The 15,694-nt window shown below is 44.3% G+C and overlaps 1 protein-coding gene across 1 annotated transcript in view; it reads left to right on the plus strand.

Annotated features, from left to right (window-relative positions):
- LOC311156712 (mycolipanoate synthase-like) overlaps positions 1-12,793 on the plus strand; it is a gene marked incomplete at both ends in the record, with an annotated part of 26,855 nt that extends 14,062 nt beyond the window's left edge. The window contains 5 exons of the mRNA XM_084210902.1: positions 219-372; positions 1,329-1,489; positions 2,876-3,079; positions 3,183-3,364; positions 7,235-12,793. Of these exons, the coding sequence (XP_084067028.1) occupies positions 219-372; positions 1,329-1,489; positions 2,876-3,079; positions 3,183-3,364; positions 7,235-12,793 (6,260 nt within the window). The remainder of the gene's footprint in view (positions 1-218; positions 373-1,328; positions 1,490-2,875; positions 3,080-3,182; positions 3,365-7,234) is intronic.
- Positions 12,794-15,694: the final 2,901 nt, after the last annotated feature.

The following is a 15,694-nucleotide window of genomic DNA, read 5'->3' on the forward strand; positions in this document are numbered from 1 at the left end:
TTTGGTGGCGTTCCTTTGCTTTTAGACAAGCAGTGAGAGGGTCAGTCATGCTTTTTCATTTTCCTCTCACCAAAGAATGATCACTTCTTTCTGTGGCAAGTCTGCTTAAGCAGCCCAGATTCACAGGTGGGAGGTGCTTGTTGCTGATTGTGCATTTCTGGGTCTGTGTGGGGAGGGGGAGCACATAATTTAATCTCTTTTAAAACTTTGTACAACAGGAGATGGAATTGACAACTTCTGGAAAGTCCTGGAGGAAGGCAGAAACTGCACTGTAGAAATCCCCGCTGAGAGATTTAATACCAAGGAGTGGTACGATGCAGATGGTAACAAGCCAGGAAAAATATGTACAACACGAGCTGCTCTTCTCGATGAGTGAGTCTGTTACCCTGCTGCACCACCAACTTTTGTAGTACTTAAACTATGGGTACAGCTGTTCAGGGCCTGTGCTAGTGTGAAGAATAGCAAATGACAGTAAGGTCAAAGTGTCTTTTATTTGAATTCCACATTCACCTAAAATCCTCAGTCTGTAGAACTTCATCCAAAGGAGAAGCTGACATGCACAGAAGAAATCTTGTTGTCTCCTGAAAATTTCACTTGGCAGGGTTGAACCATAGGACCCAGAATTACTTTAGTGCTTAGTCCCAGGTTAGATATTGAATCCTGCTCTGAAATCAAGAAATGAGAGGAGGCCATATAAATCTGATCTTTGGATACAAGAATAAAGTTGGACTCTGTCTTTTGTAAGCATGGGCCTATTTTGGAGATGCTTTTAGCGACAAGCATACACAGGCACACACACAAAGCATTTTGAATGCATTTTTAGAGCAGCGTTGGTATTTCTTGACAACACCTGAGCTGATCCTCTATATTTTGGTTTTAAATTTAGAGCATTGGTCTGTATTGGCCTAAAGTAATGTAGAAAACAAGGTTTTGTGGGAGATTCTTTGCAGTGAGGAGAGTTTCTCATTTTGTTTATAACTTGTTGAAGCTATGACCACATTACTGCAGAGGGAGTCTCATTCTGCACATTTCATAGTTTGAGGAATCCAATTGGTAGTAGTGCAATAACCATGAGAATGAAAATGGGTAGGAGTGGACTCTTAACTCTGAAATACAGAAGCATTGATAAAATCACATATTTTGTGGATGGACATAAAAATCTTTGGCTTATAAACATTTTCTTCTGAATTTCATAAATGGGAACTGTGACCTAAACACCAGTTACTGCTCAGCTTTTCATGAAGTTGCAGAAGATGTTTACTGTGAGTCTGGAAGTAAATGGATCTTATATACATATGTCATCGTTTATTCTGATCGGTGTATTTCAGATTTAATTCATTTGACAACCACCTTTTTGGCATTAATGATATGGAAGCAGAACGCATGGATCCACAACAGAAATTACTGATAGAGTGCACATACAAAGCCCTGGAGGACGCAGGAGTTCCTGTGGAATCTATCAGTGGCTCCAAAACGGGTGTTTTTATTGGTAAGATGAAAATTTCATGGCAAAGAAAGTGTGTTTGAACCTCACAAAGATCGGAGCAGTCCTTCATAACCTTTCAATATGTTATCTAGCACTGGATCTAGCAGGATCTAGACTGGAGGGCTAAGGCTACTGTGCTATGGCACAAGTGGTTATTTTGATAGGAATTACCAGGCTAGTCTAGAAGTTCATGGTACAATTCCTGTATCTGTTTTTGGTGCTCTTCTTCCTGTGTTTAGGCACTGAAGGGAAGCAGGAAACTGCAACCTAACCCTTCTTAGGGGAAGGGAACACCCAAAATGCATAATTGCTCGATCTGTTGGAAAAGTTTTCTTAGTAAATTACACACTTGGCATGGAAATTGGAATGTTAGTACCTGACCTGCTACATCAGCGCATGGCAGTGGGTTGGGGATAAAGGTGTAGGGTAGAAGGAAAGAGAAAAAGGAGGAGATGAGTTAAAGAAAGGGAGAGAGAAAGAGAAAAAGAGAGAATGAAAGAGAGAAAAAGAGAGAAAAAGAGAGCACCAGTCCTTCTTCCAGCGTTGGTCTGGCCAATGAGACTCCAGGGTCTTGGAGGTACCTTTTAATAGATGTTGGAGGTACCTTTTAATAGATGTTTCCCTGCCCTGAAGACGGGTTGCCTTCTTTCTATGAAAATTAGTTATGATGTCCATTTCCTTCTTTCAGACCTTTTTGGAGGTCTTGGTTCTTGAGTGGTCTTGATTCTCCCTGGACGGACCTTGGGCCCATGTGTGCTCGTGGACTTGGGGATCCACCATATATCAAGCATAGTGTTCCCAGAAAGAGGACACAACTGCTTTCACAGGCCCTTCTTTAATATTTCTTATTGGTTGCAAGTGTGAAAAAAAAGATAAATACAAAGTATTGGATGTAGTTTGTGCTGTGACCTTTCACTTGGTACATCTGAGGAAGTGAAGCTAATGTCTTGTACATTTATGTCTGAACTACCCTCTTTGTAACTTGTTGATAAATATTGTCATAGCTAAACTAAAACAACCTGAGTCTCAAAAGTATATCTCAGTCTCAAAGTGAGAGACATATGTCTAAGCAGAATTACAGAGAATTTAGCTGCATCATACAGTGAGCTGAGCCATCAGAAAGGTCATTTCCTGGGCAGGTGGGAATTTCCTGTCATTTCTTGGGCAGGTAGGAATTTCCAGTGTTAGGGATGTTTGTGTATGCTGAGTCCAGGAGAAATTGCTGTGACTTCTCCCTTTGACTTGTGTTGGAGCAAAGCTTCATGACAGGAGCCCTGATGCCATATAGTTTCATTTTAACCCTGAAAAGCAAACCACAGCACCAGGTTTTGAGCTGTACATGCCTGCTGTTGGCTTGGGTTCACTTGACATGTATCTGATGTTTTCCAGGTCTCATGAATCGAGACTATGAAATCATAACCAGCAGAGCTGTGAGTGAAATAAATCATTATGATGGTACTGGAGCAGCAATGAGCATTGCTGCCAACAGGGTTTCTTTCACATTTAATCTGACTGGACCATCTCTGACTGTCGACACTGCGTGTTCATCTTTTCTTTTTGCTCTGCACTATGCCTTGCGAGCCATTAAATCAGGTAATGGGACTGAAGAGGTGCTGGACAAAGAAATCAGAATTCCTACTGTTTCTGTCTATCACCAGGGCCATCTCAACATGAATATGTTTCTGTTTGACTCCAGGAGACTGTGAGGCAGCAATCTGTGGTGGGGTGAACTGCATCATCGATCCCCGCACCTTTGTATCTCTCAGTAAAGCCAAAATGATCTCTCCGGAGGGCATAAGCAAACCCTTCTCCAAAAAAGCAGATGGCTATGGAAGGGGAGAAGGCTGTGGTGTTGTTTTCCTCAAACCACTGAAAAAGGTAAGATTGCTTGTGAAGCAGCCTGAACTAAGACTGGTTGCTTGCCTGGATTTTGTGTCTTCAGCTCTAATAATGACTATTGCAGAGAAGTTTTTCCAATTCAAGTTTAAGATTAATGAAGCATTTCTTTAGAATATCAACTTTCCCTTACACAGGGAAAGGATCTCACATTTAAAAGTTACCATCATATTCTGGTTATTCTTAGCTGTATTGTGGTATTTTCTTGTCTTCTTTACAGAGAAAGCATGAGATTACCACAGAATCAGTCAGGTTGGAAGGGGCCACAGAATTTTCTGTTCCAAACTCCTTGCTCAAGTCAGGTTGTCTTAGATCGAGTTGTACAGGGTTGTGTCCTGATGATTCTTGACACATTCTGTCTCCAGTGAGGGAGAATCCAATCCCTCTCTGAGCAACCTGGTCTCGTGCTTGGTCACCTGAACAGAGAAGGATTTCTTCCTTATATTCAGATGGAACTTCCTGTGCATCAGTTTCAGCCCATTGCCTCTTGTCCTGTTGCTCGGCCCTACCAAGGGCCTGGTTCCATCTTCTTGGCACCCTCCCTTAAGATACTGACAGACACTGATCAGGCCCCTTCTCAGTCATCTCTTCTCAAGGCTGAGCAGACCCAGCTCCCTCAGCTTTTCCTCATAAGATAAGTGCTCCAGCTCCTTCATCGTCATAGCTCTCCTTTGGACCCACTCCATTAGCTCCATGTCTTTCTTGTACTGAGGAGCCCAGAACTGACACAGCACTCCTGGTGTGGCCTCACCAGGGCTGAGTAGAGAGGCAGCATCACCTTCCTCAACCTGTTGGCAATGCTTTTCCTAATACAGCTGAGGATCCCATCAGCCTTCTTGGAGCCCAGAACACACTGCTGGCTCATGGAAAACTTGTTGTCCTCCGGGACCTCCAGGTCCTTCTCCACAGAGCTGCTTTCCAGCAGGTTGACCCCCAGCCTGTCCTGGTGCAGGGGCTTATTCCTCCTCTGGCACAGGACCCTGCACTTGCCCTTGTTGAATTTCAGGCAGCTTTTCTCTGTCCATCTCTTCAACCTGTCAAGGCCCCTCTGAAGGGCTGCACAGCCCTCTGGGGTATCAGCCACTCCTGCCAGCTTTTTGTTGACAGTGAACTTGCTGAGGAGGCTCTGCCCCTTCATCCAAGCCTTGATGAATAAACTAAACAATATTGGCCCAGGGGATACCACTAGTGACAAGTCTCCAACTAGACCCTGTGTCACTGATTATCACCCTCTGGGACCTGCCATTCAGCCAGTTCTCAATCCACCTCTCTGTCCACTCATGCAGTCCACACTCCCTGAGGATACTGTGAGAGACAAAAGCCTTGATAAAGTTGAAGTAGACAATATCCACTGCTCTCCCCTCATTCATCCAGGCAGTGGGTTCATCATAGAACTCAATCAGGTTGGTCAAACATGATTTACCTCCAAGGAATCCATGATTTACCTCCAAGGAATCCATGACCACTCCTGATCACCTTATCTTCCTTGTGGACAGAGATGGTCTCCAGAATGAGGTGGTCCATCATTTTTCCAGGGATTGAGGAGAGGGTAACTGATTGGTAGTTCCTTGATCCTTCTTCTTGCCATTTTTGAAGATTGGGGTCCTTCTTGCAAATTTTGAAGATTGGTTCTTCCAGATCTCAGGCATGTCTCATGGTCACCACAACCTTTCAAAGATGGTTGTGAGCAGCCTTGCTATGTTGTTCTCCTGCTCTCTCAGACCTCATGGATGCATCCTGTCAGAGCCCCTGGATTGTGGATGTCAAGTTTATTTAGAGCTTCTCTGACCCAATTCTACCAGGGCAAGGGAAGGTCTTCCTCTCAGCATTCCTTTAACCTAGTCTTCTTGGTCAGAAATCCCTGAGGGCTGGTCTTGTCAGTAAAGACAAGTGCAAAGAAGGCATTCAATAACGCTGCCTTCTCTGTGTCCCCTGTTACCAGGCTCCCCCCTCCATTTACTAATGGGCCCAGGAGTCCTTTAGCATTAAAATGAATCCTTAATTTTCCTTTTATTGTGATGGATTTGAAAAAGCCCTTTTTGTTATCCTGAAAATCTTTGGCCAGATTTAATTCCAGATGTGCCTTGGCCTTTCTAGCCTCATTTCTGCTTACTCTGACAACCTCTCTACATTCACTCTGAATGGCCTGATCTTGCTTCCATCTCCTGTATATTTCTGGCTTATATTTGAGTAATGATAGGACTTCTTTATTCATCCACAGAGGTTTGTTGCCCCCTTTACCTGCTTTCTCTCCTATTGGGGCGCACTGTAGGAAGTGAGCCTTGAGTGTCGACCAACTCTCTTGGACCCCTCTTCCCTTCAGGGTCTTCTCCTATGGAATTCTTCCAAGAAGATCCCTAAAGATGCTAAAGTTAGCTCTCCTGGAGTCCCTGTTTGAAATCTTGCTCTCTGTCCTGCTACCTCTTCCTTCAATACTGAGCTCTACAGTCTCGTGGTCGCTGCAGCCCAGGCTGCCCCAAGCGCTGCGTGTCCAACAAGGCCTTCCCTGTTTGTTAGTCTAAGGTCGGGCAGCCCGGCATTCCCTGTGGGATCCCTCACTGCCTGGGACAGGCAGCTGTCATCAGTGCTTTCCAGGAGCCTCCTGCACTGCCTGTGCTTTGCTGTTTTGCTTCTCCAGAAGATGTCAGGGCAGTGAGAGCCCCCCAAGAACCAGGCCTGGGGCTGTGGGGCTGCTCCCAGCCGCCTGCAGAAGGCCTCATCCCCTCCCTCCTCCTGACCGGGCGGCCCGTAGCGAACGCCCACAATGGTGTCACCCTCACTAGCCGCCCTTTTATCCTCACCAGGGCAGAGCTCGGCACACCAAGTGTTGCTTCACATCAGGGGCAACTTCAGCACTGCACCCTCCTGGTCTGTGTCCTGAACAGCCTGTGGGCCTTCATGAAACATTGCGGTCACGGGAGCTATGTCCATAATTGCAATGAGATCGAAGCTCAGTGGCTGCATGGAGATTTCTAGTTCCTCCTGTTTGCTCACCATATAGTGTGCCTTGGGGTATAGCACTTAACAGAAGTATTTTATGGTGACAACATTCCGGTGGGGGTGTGAAGGGATGTCCCATAGCCCTGTCTAGTGGTTGTGTCTTTGACTGTAAGTGCTTGATCAACGTAATCCCTTGTAAGCCTTCTTTTGGTACTAAGGTGTTTGTCTCACATTTCCCTGTTGTCTTCTATTATCTCAGGAGCCCCTTGCTTGTCTCTGTAAGACTGCTGGTGTGCTCCAGTGTGGCTGGTACATCTCAGAGTCACCTTCAGAGGGGCCTCAGAAGTACCCTCTAATTTGTTCATACTATTACCCAGTTTGTTAGGGACAAGCCTGATATTTCTGCCCTCCCCCGTCATAACTAGTTTAAAGCTCTCCAAGGAGTCTTGCTAGTTCCCATGCAAGGACTCTCCTTCATTACTCAGAGAGGTAAGCCCCATTTAATGCCAGCATGCCCGGCTCTGCAAAGGCCATACCATTGCCAAAAACCCCAAAGTCTTGGTGGTGACACCATCTGCAGAGACATGTCTTAGTAGACTCAGTCCATCTGTTTCTTTCTATATGGATGCTTTCAACTATTGCTGTTTCAATATTTTTTGTTCAGTATTGCTGCTTTGAACAGGAAGTATGGAGGAGAAAATGACTTGTGCCTCAGATTCCCTTAGCAAATGTTCCAAACCTGAAATCTTTCTTGGTCGCTCTCAGACTATGTGATGCCATTACCTCACCCCCTACATGGAAGATAAGGAACGGATAGTATGTGGGCTGCACCAGGCTTGTAAGGTTCATGGTAATATCTTTAACCATAGACTACTAGTATTATTAAAGAAAACTACACTTTTCATGGAACAGGCAAAGGAAGACTACAGCAAAATCTGGGGTGTGATAAACATCAGTGCAGTCAATCAGAACGGCAGGTCCACAACTCCAATCACGAGACCGTCTCAAATAGAGCAAGAGAAGTTACTGCGCAGCATTTATGAAAGTCGTGTTGATCCCTCAGTTGTGCAGTACATTGAAGCCCATGGCACAGGAACTGCTGCTGGAGATCCTATAGAAGCTGAGAGCCTGGGTAGTGTCATTAGCAAAAACAGATCTTCCCGAGTTTCCATTCTGAAAATCGGTTCAGTGAAAGGAAATATTGGACACACGGAATCAGCAGCTGGAGCAGCTGGGTTAATCAAAGTGCTCCTGATGATGCATCATGGAAAGATTGTTCCATCCTTGCATTACTCAAAGGAGATGAGCAGCATCGATACAGAGAAATTAAACCTTGCTGTTGCCACAGCTGTAGAGCCCTGGGAAGAATCCAGTGAGTATGGAAGAGTAGCTGGCATCAACTGCTTTGGATTTGGAGGAACCAATGCTCATGTTGTGGTCAGGCAGGCAAAGCAGCCAGAGCCTCTTCCTGCCTTTAAGAAGCCCCTGGAATTAGTTCTGCTGTCAGCAGCATCCCCTAAGTCCCTTCAGATGACAATGGCCGACACAGCTGAGCAGCTGAGCACAAGGAACTCCGTAACTCTGCCAAGCCTGGCCTATACCTCTGCCTGCAGAAGAAGCCACACCAGCTACAGGTACCGAAAAGCATTTGTCACAAATTCCCTCCAACACCTGCAGCAAGAGCTGAAGCTGGCAGTGAGCACGGAACCTGCCATGTCCAAAGCAGAGCCACAGCTGGTGTTTGTGTTCTGCGGCAACGGCGTAACGCTGAAGGAGTTCAGTGAGGCACTGCTGAGCTCAGAGCCGGTGTTCAGAGACAAGTGTAAGGAAATAGAAGACCTTTTTCAGCAGCACGCTGCCATCAGCCTGCTGCCAGCAAGAAATCATAGCCCAAAGGACTTGTTGAATCCAGAGCTTTCTCAGCCCTTGCTGTTTGCCCTGCAGGTTGCTGTGGCTTCTCTCCTGAAGCACTGGGGCATTAAGCCAGTGGCTGCTGTTGGGCACTCGGTGGGGGAAGTTGCTGCTGCACACATTGCTGGCTACCTGTCCCTGGCAGATGCGGTCAAAGTGATTTATCACCGGAGCAGGCTGCAGGCAAAGACTCCCAGCGGCAGAATGCTGGTGGTTGGAAACATCCCCGTTGAAGAGATTGCTGAACGCCTGCATCCCTACTCAGGAAAGGTGTGCATTGCCGCTTTCAACAGCCCCATTTCCTGCACCTTGTCTGGGAGTGTAGAGGCTGTGGAAGCTGTCCAGAGAGAGTTAGCTGAAGCTTTCAGACAGAGGAACATCTTTCTTCATGTTTTAAATGTTCCAGCTGCGTACCACAGCCCCAGCATGGATATGATACTCGGCGAACTGGAGAAGCAGATAGAGCCTTTAGAAAAGCAGAAGGGGGAAATGGAAGTGATTTCAACACTGACTGGGGTGGCTGCATCTGAAAATGACTTTGCTCGGGGCAAATTCTGGGCGCAGCATACTCGTGAGCCTGTTGCTTTCACACGAGCCATCCAAACTGCAGCCAGAGGCAGGGAAAACGTGGTGTTTGTGGAAATAGGTCCTCACCGAGCACTGCAGCGAAGCATAAAAGAAACGCTAGGGAAAGGCACAAAGGTGTTCTCCTCTTTGCAAACAGATGCAGAATATCAGACGCTCTTCACGCTGGTAGGAAATCTGTTTGAACTGGGATTTAATCCCAACTGGCAGCACTTTTATAACAGGTATCAAAGTGTTCCTGTGGCCATTCCACGATATCAATTTGATCGCCAAAAACTCATGAGCTGCCTGGATGTCCATCAACAAGCAAACCAAAGAGGTGTCAGTGCCAGTCATCCTTTGATTTATGGCATGAACAGTGACAACTTGGAGTTTGGCTGCCTGGTGTCCCAGGAAACGACACCGTACTTATATGAGCACAAGAACAATGGGGTGGCCTTAGTCCCTGGTGCTTTCTATGTGGAGCTTGGTCTGGCCTCTGTGATGAGCAGCTCAGAACCTAAAGTGCCTCTGAGCACTTGCCAGCTGAGTATCAGTTTTTCTGCACCGTGTGTTCTTACACAGAATTCCCAAGTGCTGAATATCAAGCTGAGTCCGCAAAAAGCTGTGACAACCTTTGAGGTTCTCTCTTCCTCCAACGCAGTTTATGCTGCTGGCCAAGTGGCAATGGGGCTTGAAGGTGTGGTGGAAGAAAGCAGCATCTCCTCCCAAGCCATCTATCGAAGATGCAGGTCAGTGATTAGCAGAGAGGAGCTTTATGAAGCACTGTCTCAGGTTGGCTTTCAGTACGGCTCCATATTCAGGCAGCTCAGTGATGTGCATTATTGCCAGGAGCTAAAGGAAGCTATAACAAGCATAAAGGTGAATGAGGAGACCACCAGAGACATGTACAGCTACTGTATCCACCCAGTGCTGCTCGACTGTTTTCTGCAGATGACCGCTGTCCTGACCTCAAGGACACTCCACTCCAGAGCAGGCTTTCCTTCAGGGATAGGCAGCCTGGTGGTGCTCCACCCGCTGCAGGAGGAAATGATGATCTACATGAGACTGAGCAAATCCACTGGGAGCTGCCTTGAGGTCTGTGGATGTTTTTTGGACAAACACGGCTCTGTGTTGGCTGAGCTCAAGCGCGTTGCCATCACTTTCATGAAGGAATCATCTTCCAGAGACAATGAGTTTCTTTTTGAAAACAAATGGAAGGAAGTCTCTCTTTCACAGACAATTGGACATCTGGGGTTTAAGCCCAGAGTCCTTGTGTTTGCAGACAAATTTGGGATAGCCGAGCAGCTCAAAAAATACTTGCATCCTGCTTCGAGATATATTATGTATGAAGGCTGGGAATGCCTTGTGGAAGGCGATAGACAGAATAAAATGAGAGCAGAGGTTAAGGATTATGATGAAATTCTCTTCCTGTGGGGAATTCAAAAGTTAAATGAAGATTCCCCAAGGAAAGCAGTCGATCAGTTGGCAAAGTGCTGCGAAGCCTATCGCCAGGTAGTGGTGGCACTAAGAGAGAAGACGTCTCGCTGTTCCGTCAGAGTGATCACCTACAGAACAACGGAGAGATATGTGGACCACGTTAACTGTGGGTTTGCGTTGTATGGCATGACCAGAACCTGTATTGTTGAAGTTCCAGAAATCACATTTCAGTTGATTGACCTCAGCTCCTCCACTTCCCTGGACATCTCAGTGTTAGCAGATGTTCTTGTCAAGTACAAAGGTGGGGACTATCCAGAGGTCTGCATCAGCCAGGGAAGAATTTTTGTGTCCGAAATCAGACGCACACCTTTTGTAGAGGCGGATTACATCCAACCCGTAAGACCACTCCAGAAATCACAATCATTCACTTTGTACACTTCAGATCCATACACAGCAAAAGACTTGTCTGGGGAATTATCCACGGGTGCTGCTACTCAGCTTGACAGACAGAGTGTTGAAATTCAAGTGGATAAAATTTGTTTGCACTCAGAAGATTATTTTCCCATTAGTGTTTCTAGCTGCAAGTTTGGTAATACACTGTATTGGAACTCCCAGGCAGGAGACAAACACAGGCTTCTAGCTCTTGATTTCAGTGGCACAGTCACTGCAACAGGCAGTGATGTGAAAAAAGTGAAAGTGGGAGATCATGTGGTTTCATGTTATCCCACTGCTGCATCATCCAGAGTTCAGATTCCAGGAACAGTTTGTTTCCATGCAAGGAAATTCCCATTCCTCCAGAATGTCCCTTGCGTGTCATATTTCATCATTGCATGGGAAATCTTCACTCAGAGGTTACCCAAAGGAAAACATGGTAGAACATTGGGCATTATTACTACAGAGCCATCCTCAGTTTTGTGCCACGTTCTTTCTGGAGCAGCAGAAGAGATGGGTTGGACAACAGTCCTTGCAAAGCCTACTCCTAATATGGTCCAGTATATCAACTTGTGTAGTGCCCTTGTTATTCTTCCTCCAGTGAACAGACTGTCTCAGGAGGATCTGGGCCACATGTCCTTTCTTAAAGATGTGGTGATCTTGTGTGGCAGTCAACAGTCAGAATGTATCCAGAATGTCAGTGAAATTGATCATGAAAACATCAGCTTTCATATCCTTGCTGTTGCCAGCCTTTTCCGGAAAGCACCTCTAAAGGAAGTGCAGAAGACCGTACATGCCTGGATCAGTTCCATGGATATGAAACGGTTTAGAAATCTTTCAGGTTCTGTTTTTCAGCAGAGGGAGAACTTTGAAGGGCTACATTCTGTGATGTCCTATTTCACCTGCACTTCTGTCCCCCTTGCTGTCCTGGGAAGGCAGAAGGACATCAGTGTGCTTTCAGATATCCCGCTGTATGAGCCCCAGAAGCAGCTGTTCAAGCAGAATGCGGTTTATGTAGTAGCTGGGGGGCTCACTGGACTTGGCTTTGAAACGGTGAAATTCATAGCTGAGAATGGGGGAGGGTGTATTGCAATTCTGTCCAGGAGAATTCCCAGCAGTGAGAAGCAAGAAGAGTTAAGGGCTTTGCAGCAGCAGTACAAAGGGAGCAAAGTAGTGTCTGTGCAGTGTGATGTGGCTTTGAGCAGTGATGTTGAGAAAGCTTTCCAGTCCATTGCCAACACCTTTGTGGGGAGCCCGATCAAAGGGGTGTTCCAAAGTGCTGTTGCTTTACACGACGGCCACCTTGAAGTGCTGAAGCTGGCTGACTTCCACAAAGTGCTGAGCCCAAAAGTAGCAGGGACCCTAAATCTTCACTGGGCTACCAGAGACCAGGAGCTTGACTACTTTGTGTGCTACTCCTCTGTTACTTCCTTTCTGGGCAATGCCACCCAGACAAACTATGCAGCTGCCAACTCTTTCCAGGATGTCTTCTGCCTCTACAGGAGGAACTGTGGGCTCTCAGGCCAGGCCATTAACTGGGGTGCTTTGAACCTTGGCATTCTGCTCAACCAAAACCACATTCAGAGCATTCTGGGATCCAAGGGCATAGACATTCTGCAAGTGCATGAAATTCACGACTATCTCAGGAAGACCTTACTTATAAACAACCCGCAGCAAGCTGTCGTCAAATTGAACTTTCAAACTTTGTTTCATCATGTTTTTAGTCAGATTATTTCTCTCAAAAGTCGCTTCATATCACTTATGTCAGAAGATTTCAAGAACAAGGTTGAAACATCCAAGGAAACTGAAGTCCCAGAGACGGCCTGTCTCAAATCTGAGGATTACATCACCTCACTGGTGAGTGATCTCATGGGAGTGAACGCAGATGAACTAACCATGAATACGCCACTTTCGTCTTTGGGCCTAGACTCTATGTTAGCCATGACAATTCAGAACCGCGTCTTTCGGGAGCGGAAGGTGGACATACCCATTGTGAAACTGCTCGATCCTCACACAACTCTGTCAAGTTTAGTGGCGGTGTTAGAAGAAACAAGCGATGCAAATGGAACAGTTGAAAAGAAGAATGCTGTGATTGAAAGTGCAGAAAGTGAGAGCTGGCTATAGGAATCTTCCCAATCAGGAATTGTAACTTTGGGAATACTCAGTCCCTTTGTAGCATGTCAGAATGTGTAATTGCAGAACATCTGGTGATGCTGGATGTACTTGTCTGCACTGACTCAGAAAAACCCACACCAGGTTCTTCTGCCATAATTCTTCTAGCTGTGTTAATTTCAATCAATTGTTGGCTTGTTAATGTTTGCCCCTCTACATTATGAATATACATGTAAAGCAGAATAAGATTATTGTGGCATTATTGTTTTCTTCATATATTTTTCTTCTTTTTTTAATGTTATGGAAACAAATCACTTATCAAGTAATTTGTTTAATGCAATGTTTATAAATACCAGCATTTTTTTGCAAGTCCATTAAATGTCATGAATATCAAGGTTTCTTATCAAAAAGGAAGCTTGATTTTTTCCTTATGTTTTCAAAAATAATAAAAATGTACCATGTGCAAAGCATACAGTAAATCAACTGGATTTTAAAATTTATTAACCATTTAATGAAAACTGAATAAACTAGAGTAGTAGAAGAGTTTAAAATGCATAAGCTCAAGTGTAATTTCTTCTTATTTTATTGGTTTTGTCCTTCATTCACTCTCCTAATTTAAATTTTCCTAATCCAAACATGTGCTCTTATTTTCTTCCTGTGAGACCTACCTCACACTTTTGAAAGAAGAGCTCACACATGAAAAAATTTAATTTTTAAAAATTAATAATAGGGATCCAATTCTACAAGTTCCAGTATAGTTTAAAATATATTATGATTAAAAACCAGAGCATTGTATTCCGTTTTAAATCTTACTATAGTAAATAATTTTCATACTTGTAAGAAGGCATCTCCTCTTGTGAATGTAACAGCAAATGCTTTGTATTGAAGTCAAATACAGGATATAGTTTGCTATATTCCACACTGTCATTACCTGTCAATTTATATGCCACCTGAAATTCATGAAGAGATGACAGTTTTATCTGCAGCTTTGAACAGGGATCCTCTTCTGTTCGTCTCTTCAGGTCAGGCCAAATAATTCTAGGTAAATCTACAGTGAGGACAGTACTTTTTATTACACAGAAGAACTTGTAAGTGCCTTTGATTAAGCAGGAATCAACATTTAAAATTAATCTTTTCCTACAGCACGTGCTAGTAGTATTAAATCCTATGGTGTAATATAAATTTAGTGTTAAACTTTCTCCACAAATGATATCTAAGAAAGGTATTTCCACAGCTACTCACCAAATTATACTCAAATAACATTGTCCTAGAGAGCATCCCTGGGATTGTCCCTGTTAACATCCCTGGGATTCCAAAGAGAAATGCAACAGAGCAAGAATGGTACACTAGATTAATTGTAGAGTATTTGTTCTCTACAGACGAAATGCTTATGCTTGTTTTGGGTGTGTTTACTAATCACATTTAATTGAAATATCACATTTAATGAAAATCACATTTAATCACATTTAATGAAAAAATGTCTATATCTTTTTACATCTCATTTGTCCAAAGTGGAGGGGAACTTTTAAGGACTTTCCAGGAAATGAATAGAAGAATATTTTGAGTTGAAGAGGCCTTTAGATAGACCTAAAACTCACACTGACTCTCCTGAGAAGATATATCCTGTTCACCCTGTCTGTGGACAATATCTATCAGAACAGGCTAAGCCAATTCTGAGCTCAGAAGACTGTCTTAAAAACAACTGGAATAAGAATATAAATGCACCTCATTCAGGAGAAATTGGAGTCCCTCCAGGATTGCTGAGCCTGAAGTCCTCCAGGATTACTACCTGCCAGTGATGTGGATGGACAATGTAGTCAGAATTTAAGCCTGGAACAATTCTTGATCCTGGATTTTAGTGAAAACAGTCCCTGGTTATATGGTATTCAGACGAAAGATAGCAGATATTTGCTGCTGTTCAGGTTTCCCACTCTAAAAATGCAATAAAGTGTTCACATGGCTCTTCATCTGTGTGGTCCCAGTGTGAGCATAAAAGGGATTTAATCTGTTCAGAACTGGTTATCAAATACACCAGTTAATAGAGAAATTGTAGAGAAACAACTCAAACCCTTAGCAGAGATAAGACTAGCTGACACCTCACAGAGCAGACAGGCTGCTTTTTTTACATCTGCAGTGTTAATTTTGACAATTTTGACAACAGCATGTGACTCTGGAAGATAGATCTGACCTGTTCTTGTATAATTTTCATGGGTAGTTTTTGCAAAGGCTGGAACCCTTAATGTAAAGTTTATCACTCACCGAAAAAAGAAATCTTAACCTAGAAAAAACATGAAGTGGATTTGAAGAGCTGTACTCTAGAAGGTCTTTGAGGCCACTAATCTCCCAATCACATCATTTGCAGTGTGTATCAATTGTGTATTTCCTAGAATGTACTCCCCCAATTTGTTATGACAGACTGAAGTCTGGCAGACAAAATATGGAAGAGACCATGGATTTCATCATGCAGAACACTGTTTCTGGTAATCCCAAACAAGCAGATTTAGGAAAGCAAAGCCAGTATGGTTCAGAGACTATCTGAAGGAGATGCACAATCGGAATAGAGCTGTGCTTTCCTCTTAAAACAAGGACTCCTATCAATTCCCTGTGAGTCAAACTTCTAGTTTAGGACAAAGTGCAGTGGAAGACAGATGCTGATCTGAGTATAAATAAATCAACCATATAAATATGTCTAAGTTATACTCCTTAGGCACAACTGACACTCCAAGCCCTGCAGCTGCAATGTGAGAGTTTCATGTACAGAGTGACAACTAGTGGCTTCAGGGGTTGCAGCTATAAGAGAACTGTGCCTTGCTCAGGATAGTATGTGTCTCAGGAAAGCCAGTATCTTGGAGTCACATGAGGCCAAAAGAGTCAATTTTCTGGTAGAGAAGGATTTGGAGCTGGGCAACACAG

This window comes from Fringilla coelebs (genome assembly GCF_963513975.1).
Source record: "Fringilla coelebs genome assembly, chromosome: 1".
NCBI lineage: Eukaryota > Metazoa > Chordata > Aves > Passeriformes > Fringillidae > Fringilla > Fringilla coelebs.